The sequence below is a fragment of the Equus przewalskii genome, chromosome 24 (genome assembly GCF_037783145.1).
Source record: "Equus przewalskii isolate Varuska chromosome 24, EquPr2, whole genome shotgun sequence".
Taxonomy (NCBI): domain Eukaryota; kingdom Metazoa; phylum Chordata; class Mammalia; order Perissodactyla; family Equidae; genus Equus; species Equus przewalskii.
In genome coordinates, this window is record NC_091854.1 from 31060045 (window position 1) to 31078760 (window position 18716).

Sequence of the window (18716 nt, forward strand, 5' to 3'; positions counted from 1 at the left end):
ACAAGGTAAGAGACGATGTCTTCAATATAGTCTATGGCGATGCACCAAGCAAAAGAGCCTGAATTTACCAGATCCTGGATAAAGGCATCGCAAAGTTGTTTTATTCATCTTCTGAAAACTTTTAAACCATTTTTTATTATTCCTGGCTCATTCTGATAACTTTCATGCCTATACGAATTATAGTACCATGTTAAGTCACCATTTGAAATCATCCATGTCCACAGCATCAGGAGTTTCAGAGAGGAACGTTTCAGTTCAATACTGAGAGCCATTTAAATACATAACGGTCTGATGTGACCTAGTTAATTTTCCATTATTTTGAAATATTTTAACAGAAGCTAAATGGTCGCTCATAAATATTATAATAAACATTTTTCTACCATACGGAAAGCCAGACTAGATAACCTCTCAGGTCCCTTCCATTCATAATTCAATTACAATTTGTAACAAATAGCCTTTCCCCTCACGTTTGCTTCAAAAGCCTTACCTAAAGCTACAAAGAATCATGAATGGCCACAGGATATCACTATACAATTCTTAGCATTCAAGAACAGCATAATGATAAGACAACCAACTTTCAATAACTGGGCAAGGAGTTGACAAGATTTGTCACAAAATATTCTAACTTTATAAAGTTCTCGGATGCTTACTATGTAGGATTGGAGTAGGGGAAATGTAAGAAAAAGTGAGATGTCAGCATTAACCTTAAAAAATACATATGTATATAATGTATACTCCAACTCCAAAATTTCTACTGCAATAGCAGAGACTCAACAAAAATATGATTAAAGAAAAATAGGGACGGGGGAAGAAAAATGAGAGGTAAGAAGAAAAGGAACATCAGAGGAGAGAGGAGAGAGAAGGAAGAAATGACGGGAAGCAAGAGAGAAAGAGTTCACTGGGGTGCTATCAAAAATCTGCAAGGGAAGGAGTCACATACAGTATATATTTTTGTCTATTTCGTAGAATATCTTTAATTTTACTTTGATAAAGTGCTTAAAAATTCTTACAGCATTGTCAGTTTTCAGGATTTTCTAAATGTCTCACTTAGCATGACCCCATTAAGATAGAATTATATGTTCTTTTCAAACCTCACAATACTTTTCTATCTTCCATCATATCACCGTTCATACAGGATTTACAATTATGTGCTTACTTGTCAAGTCTCTTCTACAAAATCGTGACGTATTGAGAGAGTATCTTTCTAGTCTCTGTATTTCTCACATTTAGCAACATAGTATCTGGCACAGAGAAGGTGATAAATAAAACTTGGATGGATGATTGGATCAATGGATGAATGGTTTAACGATGGATGGAATGAGAAGGTGACTATAGTAAGTGATGGATTTGCTAAGACATATTTAGCTATATAACAATATAGTCAGCCCCATCAACAAAAGGAATTGATTTAAAATTTACCATGACATTAAAGTCTTCATGACAGACTCAAGTAGAATTAGATTATCCACTGTGATATTCACATTGGTATAATAAATTTGTGACTGCATGTAGAAGAGATCAATATACAGATATTTTTAAATATTTCAAATGACATCTTAAAAATACATACCTGGCAAAACACAGGTTTATGGATACTGGAAAAAACTTGCAACAGCTCCTCTGAATCCCTGTAGTCACTAGGAAGTTTATCTATACAAAGGCACTTAGAATGAATGAGCTCTGCGGCCAAGAGGTTAACATCCATCCACTGCGCAAAGAGAGCTGACGCTCCCAACTGTTTCCCCAAGAGCTGCAAGCGAGCCTTGGCAGCAAAGTCCTTTTTCATGTATTCCACAAATCCATAGCCTTTGGAATGGCCGGTAACTTCACTGTAGACTAGAAAACATCTCTCGATATTTCCATAAGCACGAACAAGTTCTTCAAACTCCTCTAACGTAAAAGAAGTGGGCAAGTTGGTAATACACAGCAAAGCATCTGTTGGCTGGAGCTGAACTATTAAATCTTTTCCTCGAAAAGAGTATTGATGAAACATCTGGATGGCATTCTGGGCTTGTTCCCCGTTCAATAAGGTAACAAACGCTGGAAAAGAACACAATGAATTAAAGAGTTTTCTGAGCCAGTGTTTTCAAACTTTTTTGACTTTGACTCACAGTAAGAAATACATTTTATGTCTGTGACTCAGTACATCCATACACATACACAGTTTAGAAACAAAAGTATCAAAAAGTAATACTCCCACCATGTGCAAGGCACTCATATTCTCTATTCCATTTCACTATGTTTTTTAGTGCCGACACCCCACTAAACTAATATCATGACCAGTAATTCAAATAAGAAGTATAAGAGTAATTCATATAAGAAGCCCCGTGTTCATGTGCTCTGCTTCGGTGGCCCAGGGTTTCGCCAGTTCAGATCCTGGGCGTGAACCTAGCACCGCTCATCAGGCCACGCTGAGGCAGCGTCCCACATAGCAGAACTAGAAGGACCTACAACTAGAATATACAACTATGTACTGGGGGGCTTTGGGGAGAAGGAAAAAAAAAGGAAGATTGGCAACAGATGTTAGCTCGGGCCCATCTTTAAAAAAAGAAAAGTATAGAAATTATATTGGGAGTTCTATTATAAGACACAATACTCCATCTTTTAAAAAAGTTTTTGTAATCTTTTCAAACTTCATACAGATTTGATTTTTCCCCCAAACAATTTGTGATGCAAAATTTATGAAGCCTTAAAATCTTTCTCTCTTCCCAGAGTTCTAAAAAAACCCTATTTGACAACAAGAACTAAAAAAACAAAGGTACAGCAAAAAAGCCAATTCTTTTTCCAATCATGTATACGTTTCCTTAAAATTGGATTAATTAGATTGAAACAACACACACGATTTGGTATACTTTTTGGATAAACAATATGGTATGAAAAGATCAAGGGTTACGATATCGGACAAGTAGCTGAACTTGGAATCTTTGTAAAACAATAAAGAAAAATCTGTCCTGTCTCCTTAATGAAGTTGTTCCAGCCTTAAGTACAAATACATATGACAATTTGCAAAATCTCAAACATGACACAAATGTAAGCTTCTCAATCACTGAAATATCACACAAATATGTATGTGATGAAACTAAAATCTAGCCATATCAAATTGTTTATCTATTGTCATAAAAGCAAAGAATACAGAGATTTGGAGCAAGACTGTAAGAAAACTTTAAAGCCTCGATTAAAAGAAACACAAGGCAAACCGCATATTCCAAATAAAACGCTCTCTCAACGTTCCTCCCTCTCCGTCTTCTCTCCCACTCTGTTTGGAACATACGGTGGAGCTGCCTCAAAGAGCATTTAACTCACCCAAATTCAGTTATACCAACATGGCAAACACAAATACAGCAAGAGAGAAAGAGGAACTGAAACAGCAGGGGCACAGCTGCCGGTCACTTCACTCAATCTGCTCCTCCCTCGTTGGTCTTAGTGCCCATGTGGCTCTCACACTGGGTGTGATGCTAACTTTTAAAGAAACACATTTTTCATTTAACGTGCTCTCCACATATAAGGAAACTACTGCCAAAGGAATAGCTAATTCTTCCAACACTAGAGGAAAAATAGCTTCACTGCACTTACTGAGAGAATGAATATCTGTTGGTTTCTAACTTTCCTTTTTTTTTTAAAGACTTGAGTTATTCTGATTCTCTGCCTTTCTTTCCTTACGCAGACATAAAATATCATTTAACTACATTTTCCCCAAACAAGCCAACAAGCCAACGACCACTTGTAAATACTGATTATGGTCATGTATCAGCTCATAAACTCGTCAGCTCATATTTGACTTGAATTCTCAGGGCATTTGAACGTGTGAACCACTCCCTTCTTTAACTCCCTCGAGACGCTCCCCCCACCCCCGATTCTCCCCATACCTGCCCGAGCACTCCTTCCTCCACGTCCTCTGCCAGCTCCTTCCCCTCCACTCACACCTGTAAGGTGGTATCCTTAGGGGGCCTTCCTGGCAGAGTCCCCCCAGTAACACCTGTGTGGCTGTAGCCAGCAGCCCTGAGCCATGAGTCTCTCCTCTCTCTCCACCCTCTTTCCCTGGGTACTCATGTCCATTCCCATTTATTCAGCATCGTGCACCAGGCACCATGTTAGGCACTAGAAATGAGTTGGTGAACAAAACAGGTAAGATCCCTTTCAACTTAGAGCTCACAACCCAGTAGAGGATGATGGACATTTAGCAAAGAGTTACAAGAGTGGTGTTATCAAAGGAGTACGGGGGGCCATGAAAGCAATTAAAGGGCACAATGACCAGTCTGGGAGCTCAGAGAAGGCCTCCTCCATCCTGTCAACTCTCAGATCTGTGTTTCCAGTCCTCAGTTCCCATACATCCACACACTGCTTCCCACAGGACCAAACACATAGCAGGATCTTCACCCTATCTCTGCTCTCCCATCCCCATTTCACCCATCTTCCTTTATTCCCTATTCTAGTTGGTGGCACTATACTCACAAATTAAACCTGGGGGTTACTCTAGGATCTACCTCCCTCACCCCCCACGTAAAAAGAATCCTCACATTCTACCCTCCAAACAGGTCATGAATCCACCCTCTTTTCTCCATTCTTCTAGCTCTTCCTGTTTTCAATCCTTTTCCCACAATAACAACAAAGTGCTCTCTCAAAAGCAGAAGTTTAGTTGTGTCTGTTTACTGCCTAAAATGCAATGGCTTGGTACTGCCAATGAAACCAAATCTCAGCTCAGTGACGACGCCCTGCAAGGCCCGTTCGACCTGACTCCAGCCTCATTAACCGCCATGCTTCCCCTCCGCATGACACTTCTCTATTGTCCAACAGTGCATTGCTTGTAGCTCCCTAGACAGTGACTTACTTCAGGCATCTACATAGTACACACTTAACTCCCCTGCCTATAAGATCTCTCCCCATATCTTCGGTCACCCCAAACCCTCCAGGTGGCTTTCAAATCCAGCACAGGTATTACTGCACCATGATCTCCAGGAAGACGTCCCTGACACTCTCTTCTGGTTAGTGTTCCATTCTGTTTTATTATAAACACTTCCTTCTTTTATTATGCTTCTGTACTTTGAACACTGACTGGATTGTTGCACAAATCACACTGTATTATAATCTAGATGTTTAGACACCTGCTGCCCTACTAACTGTGAGCCCCCTACATTACTAATGAATGCATCTCCATCAGTCTCCACAGCGTCAGGTACAGAGTGGAGGCTTGGTAAGTGTTGGCTGAATGGATGAAGGTATACATTCACAGGTTAACAACCAAGAAACTTAAAAACTGGCAACTTCTTATTTTCCTTCGCTCAAGTATCTGCATTTGCTCAACCCAAATAAGGTATTTTATGGTAGAATTTGGTTAACATAATGAGGACAATTTAAAAGTTCAGGCAGTAAGGAAAAGAGGTCACTGATTCTCTTTGATAGCTTCTTCCATTTCTTTCCAAGGCCACAAATTCTCTAAAAAAAAAAAGTCTAATTTTCTTTTTCACATTGACTCTTGTGAAGTGGTAGATGTCACTCTACAGAGAAAAGGCTGTAAGGGGTTTAGAGATTAATTCTATTTCCATTTTCCTACTGAAATTTTAAAATTCCACAGTTGGACTCCATCCTAACACAAGTTGTAACTTTATTCATCCTTTTGCTATTGCTTACTCTACTAATTAATTTACTACTGGGACAAATTTGATGGCAAGCATATGAAAACTTTTTTCCCTAATGTATCCTATTTTAATACAATTATTTCTTCTTATCCACTATAGAAAGCTCTGATTGTAAGGTCATAGTTTATAACTGTAACGATCTTTATCAATCTATTTATTATTATATATTATAGTATAGATTTAGTATATTATATTATATAGTATATATATATTATATATCTATATCTGTCTCTTCAAGCACCACTGTAGCTACTGAAATCCTAGGCAACGTCATTTAATACAATCGATGAGTTTCTTTGTTATATTATTTCAGTGGGTGTTTTGGGGTCACACATTTTATTTTTACGTGTGTTGTCATATCTACAACACACTGTTATTATTTTCACTTTAAATAGTCAATTATCTTTTAAAGAGATTTAAACATTAAGAAAACAGTCTTTACTACATAATAACCATATCTAGTATTCTTCATTTTTTTGTGTAGATCCAAATTTCTGTCTAGGATCATTTATTTCCTGCTTAAAGCACTCCCTTAAATATTTCCTATAATACAGTCTGATGGCAATGAATTCTTTTAGCTTTTATATGACAGAAAAACATCTTTCTTTACCCTCATTCTTGAAAGATATTTTTGGTGGGTAAATAATTCCTTGTTTTTTTTTTTTACATAGGTATAATCGACATACCTATTAGTTTCAGGTGTACAACATAATGATTCCATATGTGTACATATTACAAAATAATCACAATTAGTTAATATCTGTCATCACACATAGTTATAATTTTTGTTTCTTGTGATGAGCACTTTTAAGATCTACTCTCTTAGCAACTTTCAAATATGCAAGAGAGTATTATAAACAATAGTGATCATGCTGCACCTTGCATCGCCAGGACTTATTTATGTCATAACTGGGAATTTTTGCCTTTGGACATCCTTCACCCACTGTACCCACCCCTACCCCCTGCCTCTGGCAACCACTAATCTGTTCTCTGTATCTATGAGCTGAGTTTTTTTGGTTTTAGATTCCATGTAGGAGATCATACAGCATTTGTCTTCCTGTCTGACTTATTTAACTTAGCATAATGCCCTCAAAGGCCATCCACGTTGTTGCAAATGGCAAGATTTCAGTCTTTTTTCTGACTGAATAATATTCCATTATATATATATATATCACACTTTCTTTATGCATTCATTCACCAGTAGACACTTAGGTTGTTTCCATGTCTTGGCTATTGTAAATAACACTGCAATGAGCATGTGGGTGCAGATATCTTTTCAAATTAGCGTTTTCATTTTCTTCAGATAAATGCCCAGAAGTAGAATTGCTTGATCATATGGTAGTTCTATTTTGAATTTTTTCAGGAATCTACATACTGTTTTCTGTCCTGGTTACACCAATTTATCTTCCCACCAACAGTGCACAAGAGTTCCTTTTTGTCCACAGCCTGGCCAGCATTTGTTATCTCTTGTCTTTTTGATAGTAGCCATTCTAACAGGTGTCAGGTGATATCTCATTGTGGTTTTGATTTGCATTTCCCGGATGATTAGTGATGTTGAGCATCTTTTCATGTACCTGTTGGCCATCTGTATGTCTTCTTTGGAAAGCGTCTATTCAGATCCTCTGCCTAGGTTTTAATCAGATTGTTTTTCTGCTATTGGGTTGTATGAGTATTTTTGTATATTTTTGATATAAACCCACAGATATATGATTTGCAAATATTTTCTCCCATTAGTAGCTTGCCTTTTCATTTTGTTGATGATTTCCTTTGCTGTGCAGAAGCTTTTTAATTTGATGTCTTCCCACTTGTATATTCCTGCTTTGGCTGCCTTTGCTTTTGTGTCAAATACAAAAAATCATCACCAAGACCAAAGCCAAGGAGCTCACAGTTTATGTTTTCTTCCAGGAGTTTTATGGTTTCAGGTCTTACGTTCAATCTTTGAGTTACTTTTTGTCTATAGTGTAAGACAATGATCCGGTTTTCCCAACATCATTTATTGAAGAGATTTTCCTTTCCTCATTGTATATTTTTGGCTCCTTTGTCATAAATTAATTGACCGTACATGTAGGGGTTTATTTCTGGGCTCCCTCTTCTGTTCCATTGATCTGTGTGTCTGTTTTTAGGCCAATGTCATGCTGTTTTGATTACTATAGCTTTATAATACACTTTGAAATCACGGAGTGTGATGGCTCCAGCTTTGTTCTTCTTTCTCAAGATTCCTTTGACTGTTCAGGGTCTTTTGTGGTTCCACACAAATTTTAGGATTGTTTGTCCTATTCTTGTGAAAAATACCACTGGAATTTTGATAGAGATTGCACTGAATCTGTAGATTGCTTTGGCTAGTATGGACATTTTAACAATGTTAATTCTTCCAAGCCATGAGCATGGAATCTCTCCATTTATTTGTGTCTTCTTCAATTTCTTTCATTAATGTCAATTTCTATGCTGATCATTTTTTTCTTGCAGGAAAGAAAAGATCTTGTCTCATGCTCTTCTTATTTGCCTTGTTTCCAGAAGATCTGCGTCATCTTTATCTCTGTCCCTCTAAAAGTAATGAATCCTTTTTTTTTACGGCTGCTTTTAGAAATTTCTCTTTATCATTAATGGTAAGAAATTTGATTACCATGTGCCTTGTTGCAGTTTTCTTCATGTTTTTGTGCTTGGGGTTGGTTAAGTTTCGTGGATCTCTGCGTTTAGAGTTTTCATCAAATTTGGAAACTCTTCAGCCATTAATTCTTTAAATATTTTTTCTGTGCTAGTCCTTCCCTCTTTCAGAGACTCCAATTACTCCAATATTAGGACTCTTGAAGTTGGCCCACAGTTGGCTGATCCTCTGTTCATGTTTTATAGTCTTTTTTTCTCTCAGTATTTCACTTTGGATTATTTCTTTCTCGATGTATTCATGTTCACTAAACTTTTGTGTACTCCGCTGTTAATCCCATCTAGTGTATTTTTCATCTGAGACACTGTAGTTTTCATCTCTAGAAGTTAGACTTGAGTATTTTTTAGTATATTCCATGCCTTCATTACTTAAAATGATCAATTTTTACTATAACTTCTTATACCTATGGAACACAGTTATAGAAACTATTTTCATGTCCATTTTCATTAATTCATCTGTTTCAATTCCAGGTTTGTTTCAACTTATTGATTTTTCTCCTCATCATGGGTTGTATTTTCCTGCTTCTTCTCCATGTCTGGTAATTTTTTATTGGATGCCAGACATTGTAGATTTTTACTTTGTTGGGTGCTGGATGTTTTTGTATTCATAGACATATTCTTGAGTTTTGTTCTAGGATGTGATTAAGTTACCAGGAAACAGCTTGATCCTTCTGTCACTTTTTTCAAAAAAAAATTTTTTGTTTTAAGATTTTATTTTTCCTTCTTCTCCCCAAAGCCCCCCAGTACATAGCTCTATATTTCAGTTGTGGGGCCTTCTAGTTGTGGCATGTGGGGTGCCACCCCAGCATGGCCTGATGAGCGGTGCCATGTCCGCGCCCAGGATCGAAACTGACGAAACCCTGGGCCACCAAAGAGGAGCACACGAACTTAACCACTCGGCCATGGGGCTGGCCCCCTTTCTGTCACTTTTAAATTTTGTTACTCTTCCTGAGGCACCATGAATTACGAGGTTTGTCATCTTAGCTGGTGGGAACAGCACTATCCCTGGTCCTCTGGGAACTGAGAGGACTATTACCTCTAATCCCTTCGTCAATATTCAGTAACATAGAAATTGTACATAATGTATGAGCCAGCAATTCGATTGTGGAGAAACAGTTGCAATGTATATTAGAAGATAAGTAAAAGCATATTCATTGCAGCGTTGTTTGAAATACCAGAAAAGTCAAAGCTTCTTAAAGGCCTATCAGTAACGGATAGATTTATTGAGGGTGATACACTCACAGGGCAGAATATGTAGTAGTTTAAATCAATAAACTAGAGCTATATGTAACCAACGTGGAAAGATCTGAAAAATAAGGTAGAGTTAAAAAAGCAAGTTGCTAAACAAAATATACAGTAGAATACCATTTATGTAAATTTTTAAAAACACCGAGAACAACACTATTAATTACACATATAGTAAAATTACAAGTATGAGTCAAGATACTTTAACAAACAGCTCCACAATCTCAATGGCTTCACAAAAGAGAAGAGTTTTGTCATGTTGTTCACGCTGCATATTCCATGCTGGAAGGAAGGAAGGAAGGGGACTTTGCTCACCTCACCATGGCACCTAAGTTGAAAGAGGTTCTACAACCTTCCTCAGTTACTTTAGTGAGGGGGAGGGGAAGCAGTGAATTCCGTGCATGCTCTGAAATCTTCCATCTAGAAGGGACCCATATCATTTCTACTTGCACTCCATTCACCAAAAAGCAAACCACAAGTCCACCCCTAACTTCACAGAGGGCCAGGGAAGTACCATCTGACTCATGTCCAGAAGAAAAAGAACAAGAACCTGTCAACAGCTCTCGGGACTAGATATACAACATAATGGCACAGATTGGAAAGATGCACCACATTCACAAGTGCTTGTTCCTAAGGGTAAGGAGGGAGGAAGGGCATGGAATCAGAGAGGGGTAGAAACTGCATTTCATCTTAATCTGTAACGTTCCTTTTCACAATTTTTTTTAAAAGTCAGAGAAAATAAATGCAGAATTCCTGACCATAATACTACCAGAGATTTTTATTCAATAGATCTACCTTACGGCTCCAGCATCTATATATTTTTAAAGACAAAAAAATACATTAAAAAAATTTTTTTGATAACACTCTATTAGTTTCAGGTGTACAACATAATGATTCAGTATTTGTATGTATTGTGAAATGATCACCACAATAAGTCCAGTTAACATCCATCACCATACATAGTTACAATTTTTTTTCTGTGATGAGAACTTCTAAGACTGACCCTCTTAGCAATTTTCAAATATGCAATACAGTATTATTAACTACAGTCACCATGTTGTACATTACACCCCCAGGACTTATTTATTTTAAAACTGGAAGTTTGTACCTTTTGACATCCTTCATCCATTTTGTCCACCTCCCCCCAAAAAATTTAAAAACAAACTATTTTAATAAAATATTTGCTAATTTGGGAGTGGGGGTGTACATATGGTTATATCATCCTCCAGACTTTTCCTTATTTTTTTTACATCTCAAAGAGATGTTTTTAAACATTTACTCATCACATGTACAAAAAGGAAACAATCTAGTTTAGTCTTCTAATTTCATAGATATAAAACTAACACCCAGAAAATGAAGTAGTTTTCCCAATTTGCCCCACTAAGAGTCAAATCAATCTATTCACTAAGTCCAGTGATATATTATTAACATTGAAGGATACCAAGCCTATTATGAACACTCATTATGTTATAAAATATCAGAATGTTCATTATAAAAATTCATAAAGCTCCAGTAAAACTATACTAATTTATGTGATTAAAATTTAGAATACTAATATTACAGAAAATAAACTGTGCAACATTTATATGATTTAATGCTTAAGAATTTCAGAGATTAGCTTAAGAATGAAAAAACACTAAGCTTTTTTGTTGGACGAAGACTATATGTAGAATTAAAATGAAATCAGATGCTTAGAACTGAAATCTTACCTGTTCGTTTATTTCTGTCCACATAACAATACTTTAACTCATAGTCTTGTAATAAATCGTGAACTTCCTGAAAGAGACAAAATATGAGTTCAATAAACACACAAATGCAGTCAGTGGATAATCTATCTGTATTAGCCTGTCACTACCACCACAATCACCACCATCGCCACCACCAAGCCCCATGGGAAAGATCTTCCAGGGAGCTCCATCACTATCTAATTGAAAGGCATTCAAAGCCCATCAGATACGGCACCAACCGACCTCTTCAAACATACCTCCCAACACACCCGCTGCACGGACCCACATTCCGGCTGAAATGAATGTCCACTGCCTCATGAGAGTACCAGGCACAGCCCTCACTCTGAATTTCTGTTTCCGCCGGGATGTTGACCTCACATGGGGCTAACACGCCACAAAAACTTCCAAACTTCACCTGAAATCACGCGCATCCTTTGAAATCCCAGCTCAAATGTTCTTCCATGAGGGTTTTCCAGTTCTTTTCCACAGAATGACACCTCCCCACCCCTAATCCTAACAATAGTTAGACTTTATTTATGCCTCTCTTATAGAAAGAATATTAAACATTTCTATTTGTGTACTATGTGCTGAGTTTATAAGAAGTAACACAGCTGTAGATGCTTGTAGGACCAGCCTGTAGGATAAATAAATATAAAGTGTAAACCTAATTAGACATCCCTGGGTATGAAAACAAGGAACCACACCAAGGTACGGTACATGGGTCAGTTTAGTTCCCGGTGGTCCCCCTAGATGTTTAAACTGGCTTTCAGATTTGTGCTGCCTCTATTACTAATCCAGTCTGAACTTTTCTCTTCTGATATCAAACTTCCATCCACCTGTGGGCCTGAAACAGCATATTTCCTCTGTATTTCCCTAATTCTTCCTGTTAAATTGATAATACTTGAGTATAGGAATTGCATTTCATATATTTGTGTTATCTGTATTGCTTTGCATATGTTAACCACTCAAATATACCTTAAAGTGAATGTAATTTAATTATTTCACCACTGAATTGATATTTGGTCTTGAAAAATTTACTCATAATATACAACAGATGGAGTTATTATTTAAAGGAATTGGATGATCACATCATTGGAGATTCTGATCCCAGATGGGAGAGGTACAGCCAACCTGCTCGATATTGCAAATGAATAAACTAAAGCTACACAAGTGCTGGTATGTTAAGTTCACAACCTAAACTAATTAATTCAATAATAATAATAATTATTATTACTGCTGTTATTATAGTTGACATTATTTTAGCTTTTACTAGGGACCAGAGCACTGAGCACACCCCTTTTATTAAAAATCAGGAAACCAGAGCAAAGCAGTCATATACATAGTAACTGACTGAGGGGAGATTCACCCATTGGTCTGGTTCCCGGGACCACAGCCCTAACCTCTATGCCACACTGCCTTATTCCCTCCAGGATTAACTAAAAACAGTACACTGCCACCAACAGTTACAAAAACAATACCACAGCACCTGAGCAAGTGTTCACACGGAAATGGAAAATAAATACGAAGACAGTTACAGACTGAGGAATATTTTCCCTTTCAACCCAGGCCGAGGAGGAAAAGTGAGTGGTCTGATAGGGAAAGTACAAAAACAACGCTGGGTGAAAAAAGACAATCAGCTGTGATAAGAAAGGTCAAGTTGATAACTTAGAATTCCTTATTAGTGAGTCAATATTAGAAATGTCTTCAAATATATATACTTAGCAATTTGTAAAATATTGTTTGATGAATTATATAGTAATATGATTAATATACATGTTAGGTTACTTATTACCATGGTCTTTTCTTTCTCTCTCTCTCTTTTTTTTTTTCGTGAGGAAGATTGGCACTGAGCTAACATTTGTGCCGGTCTTCCTCTATTTTGTATGTGGGGCCACCACAGCACGGCTTGATGAGTAGTGTGTAGGTCTGTGCCTAGGATCTGAACCTGTGAACCCCAGGCAGCAGAAGCAGAGCATGTGAACTTAACCACTACACCATCAGGCTGGCCCTCCAAGATAATTTTTTACCTTGTAAGCTTCAGTGTTTTCTTGGACTTAGAAAAAACATATACTATATTCTTCACTAAGAAAACATAACTCTCATTAGCATAACATATGCATCTGCCAATCGGCTAATTTAATACTTTATATAGAAGGTGACATGGTCTTGTTTGAAGGGATCCAGGGTATGCTTTTAGTTGCATGGACTCTAATCTCTCATTTCACTAGTTAACAGCTGTCAAATGCTAGATACAGAAGACATGACACTGCTCTTCACATTATCAAGTGTCCATAAACAAATGACATGTTATGTTACTCATTCAACTGGGAATCAGCTGAGAGAGATCTTAAGTATCCAAAGATACATTCTGCAACTTACAAATTGTATTTTTAAAATAGCCATATTTCTAATCATAGCTTTTCTTTGTATCAGATGTGGGATACAGATTTTGCCAACTGGGAAACCTTATAAAATTTCCTGCAAAAAAAAAAAGAGAGAGAGAGAGAGAGATTGTTTTTCTCCATGCCCTGGTTGTTTTGACCCAGGCAAAAGTGGGTCACCCCTCAATTTGAGCCTCAGTAAGTTGGCCAAATTAAAAACTTAAAACCTGAAAGAGAGTCCTAACAACCATTTGCCAAAATTCTACTATGCTCCACCACACAGAACCAAAAGGACTAAAATGACCCACCCCTGTACTAATCTAGCTTTAGGACATTTCTATTAACTTACAAGCCAATTTTAAGGAACGAAGTAGCACCTTTGAGGAAAACAGTCCTCTAACTGGCAATGGCAGCTACAAATTTCTTACAATAAGATGAGTTCACCAAAATTGATAACTACTAGATAGCTTTAGTAACATATTTCCAGAGCAAATTCACTGTCACTGCCTGGAATTAAATGAAAAGTTTTGCACATATGAAATGGTTTCTGGGCAGAAGTTCAATAGCTTTCAGCTCAAAGCAGTCAGTCAAGAAAACCCCAAAAGTTAAATAACCATTGTTCCAGCTGCTCTGGACTTCTTCCTGAACGAAACCCAGCCTTAGTTTGAAAGTTGAATTCATTGTCTTCTAAGCCTTTCACAGACTTGCTTTCATTTAAAAAAGAAAACTGTTTGAAGAAAGGTTTTCATAGATTAAAGCACTCTTTTTTTAAAACCCACTGTTTTGGAAGGAAAAAAAGAAATATTTTTTATTTCTTTTTTTTTAGTTTTAAGTGACTTGATAATACACAAAGATCATCTGTAACATTTTAATTATGAGGCATAATAATGAAATGAGTGCCCAGGATCTCACGACCAAACTTAAGGCTTTAAGGACATCAGCAGCACGGTTCCCCAGTCCTCCACGGCCTTCAGTAGCTCCCACCGCCTCCCCGACAGCTGGCGCTCCTCCGGTAGGTACGCGCCCCCAAACCATAGGTTGTTTTGATTTGTTTCTGAGCCTCATAAACACGGTATTATGCTATTTTTAATCTTTTACGCCTTGCTTTTTATACTTAATATTATGTTTCTAAAATTCACTCGTGTTCCACGTGGCTGCTGTTCCTCTGTCCGCAACTGTCTGACAGTCTGTTCCGTGATCACAGTATGATCCACGTGTCAATTTTCCTATCAGTGAATATCTTACTTGTTTCCAGGTTGTTGCTGTTTTGCTACTAATATGTTTTTTTAAAACTACTGTACATTCTTGTAAATTTTACGTCTCCTGGTGTCCTGTGCAAGAGTTTCTGAGGGAGTGAAATTCTTGGGCTGCACACGTGAAAATGACCATCTTTACAAGACGGTGCCAACTTATTTGCCGAATGGTTCTATCAGTTCACACTCCCAACAACGGTACGTGACAGTCCTTACAATGCTTGGTCTTATCAGATACATCAGTTCTGTCAATTTAGTGGATATAAAATTGTACCTCACTGTGCTCTTAATTTGCATTCCCTTGATTAATAAGGTAGGGCATTGTGATGGTTAGTTTTATGTGTAATTGGCTATAGTATCTAGTTATTTAAACACTAAACTAGGTGTTGCTGTAAAGGTATTTTGTAGATGTGGTTAAAATCTACAGTCAGTTTACTCCAAGTAAAGGAGATCATCTTAGATAGTGTGGGTGGGCCTCATCCAATCAGTTGAAGGACTTAAGAGCAAAAACTGAGGCTTCCTGGAGAAGAAGAAATCCTGCCTCAAGACTGTAGCATCAACACCTGCCTGAGTTTCCAGCCCGCTGGTATGCGGTACAGATTTTGGATTTGCTAGCCTCCACGATCAGTCCACCAATCTCTCTATATATGTATATAAGTACACACTAATATAATATTATACATAATCTGTTTCTCTGATACAAGCAGCTTTTCACGTTTATTTTCCATTTATTTCCTCTTCTGAAAAGGATTTACTCATCCCTATTGCCCCTTTTTGTACTGCGTTTGTCTTTTTATTGACCTATAGGAGTTTTTGAGTTTTTTTAAAACACATTCTGGACACTAAGCCTTTGCTGGGAACTACATTATAAATGTATTCCCCTGGAACTTAAGTGCTCTGTCATTTAGTTTATTTGTGGGTTCTTTTGGTAAAGAGAAGTTTTTCATTTTAATGAAGCCAAATTTATCAATTTCTCCCCTTACAATTTGTGCCTTGAGAAATCCTTTCCTACCCAAAGTCATAAAGATATTCTGTCTTGCAACAGTTTTGACATTTTCCTTTCCCTTGTCAGTCTTTAGGCAGTTGGAGTCAGCATGCTACGCCAGCCACGACTTCCAGTGCAATCTCGAATAGCAATGATTCTGGTATTGCTCCTAAGCTCAGGGGAAAAGTTTTCAATATTTCACCATCGAATATGATTGCTTTTGGTTTTTCTAGCTAATCTTTAGGTTTGAGGAAGTTCTCTTGTATTTCTGTTTGCTATGAGTTTTTATTAAGAATGAGTGTTAAATTTTATCAAATGTTTTTTCTGCATTTATTGAGATGACTTAAGTCACATCCCCATGCCAGTGATCTCCAAATTCTTATTTCCACTTCAAACTTCTCTCCTAGGCTCCAAACTTATAAATGCTAGTGCTTGCTTGCAGCTGCATTTGAATGTTCCACACCAGATAATACTTGCTTTGGCCCACACAGGGCCTATCACACAATGCCTTTCATGATATTAGCTGAGTAATGTGGTGTCAATTTTAACTTGGCTAAATTTTTAACAGCTTTCAGTTTGGCTGTTTTGCTGGAAAGTTCATGTGAATACCAACTTTTTGCCAGGGGAACATTCTGACGTGGCCTAAAAAAATTAATAAACTTTGGCCTTTTTTATTAGCAGTAATAATAATGTTAATGTCCTGAGTGCTCACTTTATCCCAGGTACTTTAGACATTATCTCATTTAATCCTAACAACCCAATGAGCTGGATTTTAAAGCTGGATTTTATTACACAGATTTTAAAGATGAGGACATTGGGGACCAATGAAGTTGGGTGACTTGCACAGACAGGATGCGTGTCACGGATTTGGGATGCAGAACCAGGCCAACAGACTCCAGAGCAAATACAGCAACCTGCTACACCCATGGTACCTTACGTGTCACCCACACAAAAATAAAACCTATGAGGTGCTTCTTCCCATCACATTCTAATGCTTACCGCATTACGGCCGTCCTAACCTTAGAACGGGGATCAGGGTGAGGACGAAGTTTGGGAGATAAAAAAAAAACAACAACATAATTTTCCCTTTTGACAGGTGGAAATCTGGCTGCACCACTCCCTTGTTTGCATATTTCAATGGCACCTCATTTCCCTGAAGATCAAATGCAAACGCCCTTCTGTGGCTGACAGTCACCTGCCCTGGCCAACGCGCCTGCCCTCTACGGACCCACGAGCCCTCCAGCTCCAGGCCTCAGCCACCGGGAAGGAGTTTTTGGCCTTGCTCTCTCCTGCCTCTGGGACTCGGTACATCTTCGGCTACGAACGTCCTCCACCTTCCTCTTTCTCTCCCTTCTCCTAGCCACCTTCTCTGTCCCGGGGTCTCAGCTTCGACGAGTTTCTCTAAGAGCCTTTCTGAATCTCTCAAGCATGGCTCAGTATCTGGATATCTTTCCCTTCTACCTCCACTGCATTTTCTACTCTCCCCATCACAACACTGACAGCGCCTACCATCCGTACTTAACTCCTTACTCTCCTCCTCCGTATCTTCATTAGATTGCTGGCTTAGCAATAGCAAATACCATGTGCCTGCCTTGTTCACACACAGGGCTCCAACATCTAGCACAAAGCACACCTTCAATATTAGTTAAATGCACAAATATCTGTTTCCACAGATTGCCTTCATCAACTCCGATACAGTATACTTCTTCCTGAGATTATTCTACAATCTTAACATAAACTAATACATGTTCAAAGTGCTCAAAAAGAAAAAACTGAAAATACACTTTCTTTACACTAACTATAACATACCTCACTTTTTTTTTTTTTTTTTTTTTGGTGAGGAAGATTGGCCCTTAGCGAACATCTGTTGCCAATCTTCCCCTATTTGCTGAGGAAGATTGGCCCTGGGCTAATATCTGTACCAATCTTCCTCTATTTTGTACGTGGGATGCCAGCACAGCATGGTTTGATGAGTGGTGTGTAGGTCCGCACCTAGAAACCAAACCCACAAACCTTGGGCCACCAAGGCAGAGCACACGAACTTAACCACTAGGCCACTGGGCTGGCCCCACAACTCACTTCCTTAAAAGGAAATATTTACATACCTCAAGCTAATTCATATTATATATCTCATGATCAGAGGTCCTCCTTGAGCACTTTGCTTGCAGACGTCCCGAGGAAGAGCACGTCAATCTCCAGGAGACACTTCGATAACTGTCTCTCCCAAAGAATAAGGCTGTGTAAATCACCATCTTTTCTCTCCAACGCACAAAACGTTTTTTCTTCCACGTATCACCCGGATGTGCTACTGCATTCGTTTTCTACGGCTGTGCAACAAACTACCACACATCAAACTGATGAAAACACCCATTTATTATCTCTCAGTTCCGTGGGTGGAAAGTCCAGGCAGGCTCAAATGGGTTCTCCGCTTAGGGTCTCTCAAGGCGGAAGTCAAGGTGTTGGGCAGGCTGGGCTCTTACCTGTCTCCTCGCCGGCTGTCAGCTGGGGACCACTCTGAGCTCCTAGAAACTAAGTCCTCCTACGTGGCCCACTCCATCTCCAAACCCAGCAACAGTGCATCAAACCCTTCTTGTGCTCCAAACCATCTGACTTCCGCTACTAGCCCAAGAAAATCCTCTGCTTTTAAAGGGCTAGTATGATCAGATTGGGCCCACCTGGACAATCTCCCTTTGATAACCCTAAGTCAACTGATTAGTAACCTTAATTACATCTGCAAAAACCCCTCCATCATGTAACGTAACAATTACACGTGTGATATCTTGTCACATTCACAGTTCCACGGATTAGAAATCTTGTGGGACCATTTT

General features: G+C 38.3%; 1 protein-coding gene across 11 annotated transcripts in view; it reads right to left on the reverse strand.

Annotated features, from left to right (window-relative positions):
* The window catches only part of RAVER2 (ribonucleoprotein, PTB binding 2), a 93668-nt gene that overhangs the window by 62390 nt on the left and 12562 nt on the right, over positions 1-18716 (reverse strand). For all 11 annotated transcript variants that reach the window (XR_011532394.1, XR_011532393.1, XM_070592057.1 and 8 more), the window contains exons 2-3: positions 11252-11318; positions 1571-2040 (exon numbers count right to left, since the gene is read on the reverse strand). Coding sequence is in view for 9 of the 11 variants with exons in the window: in XM_070592057.1 (XP_070448158.1) it covers positions 1571-2040; positions 11252-11318 (537 nt within the window). In the remaining 2 variants the exon portion in view is untranslated. The remainder of the gene's footprint in view (positions 1-1570; positions 2041-11251; positions 11319-18716) is intronic.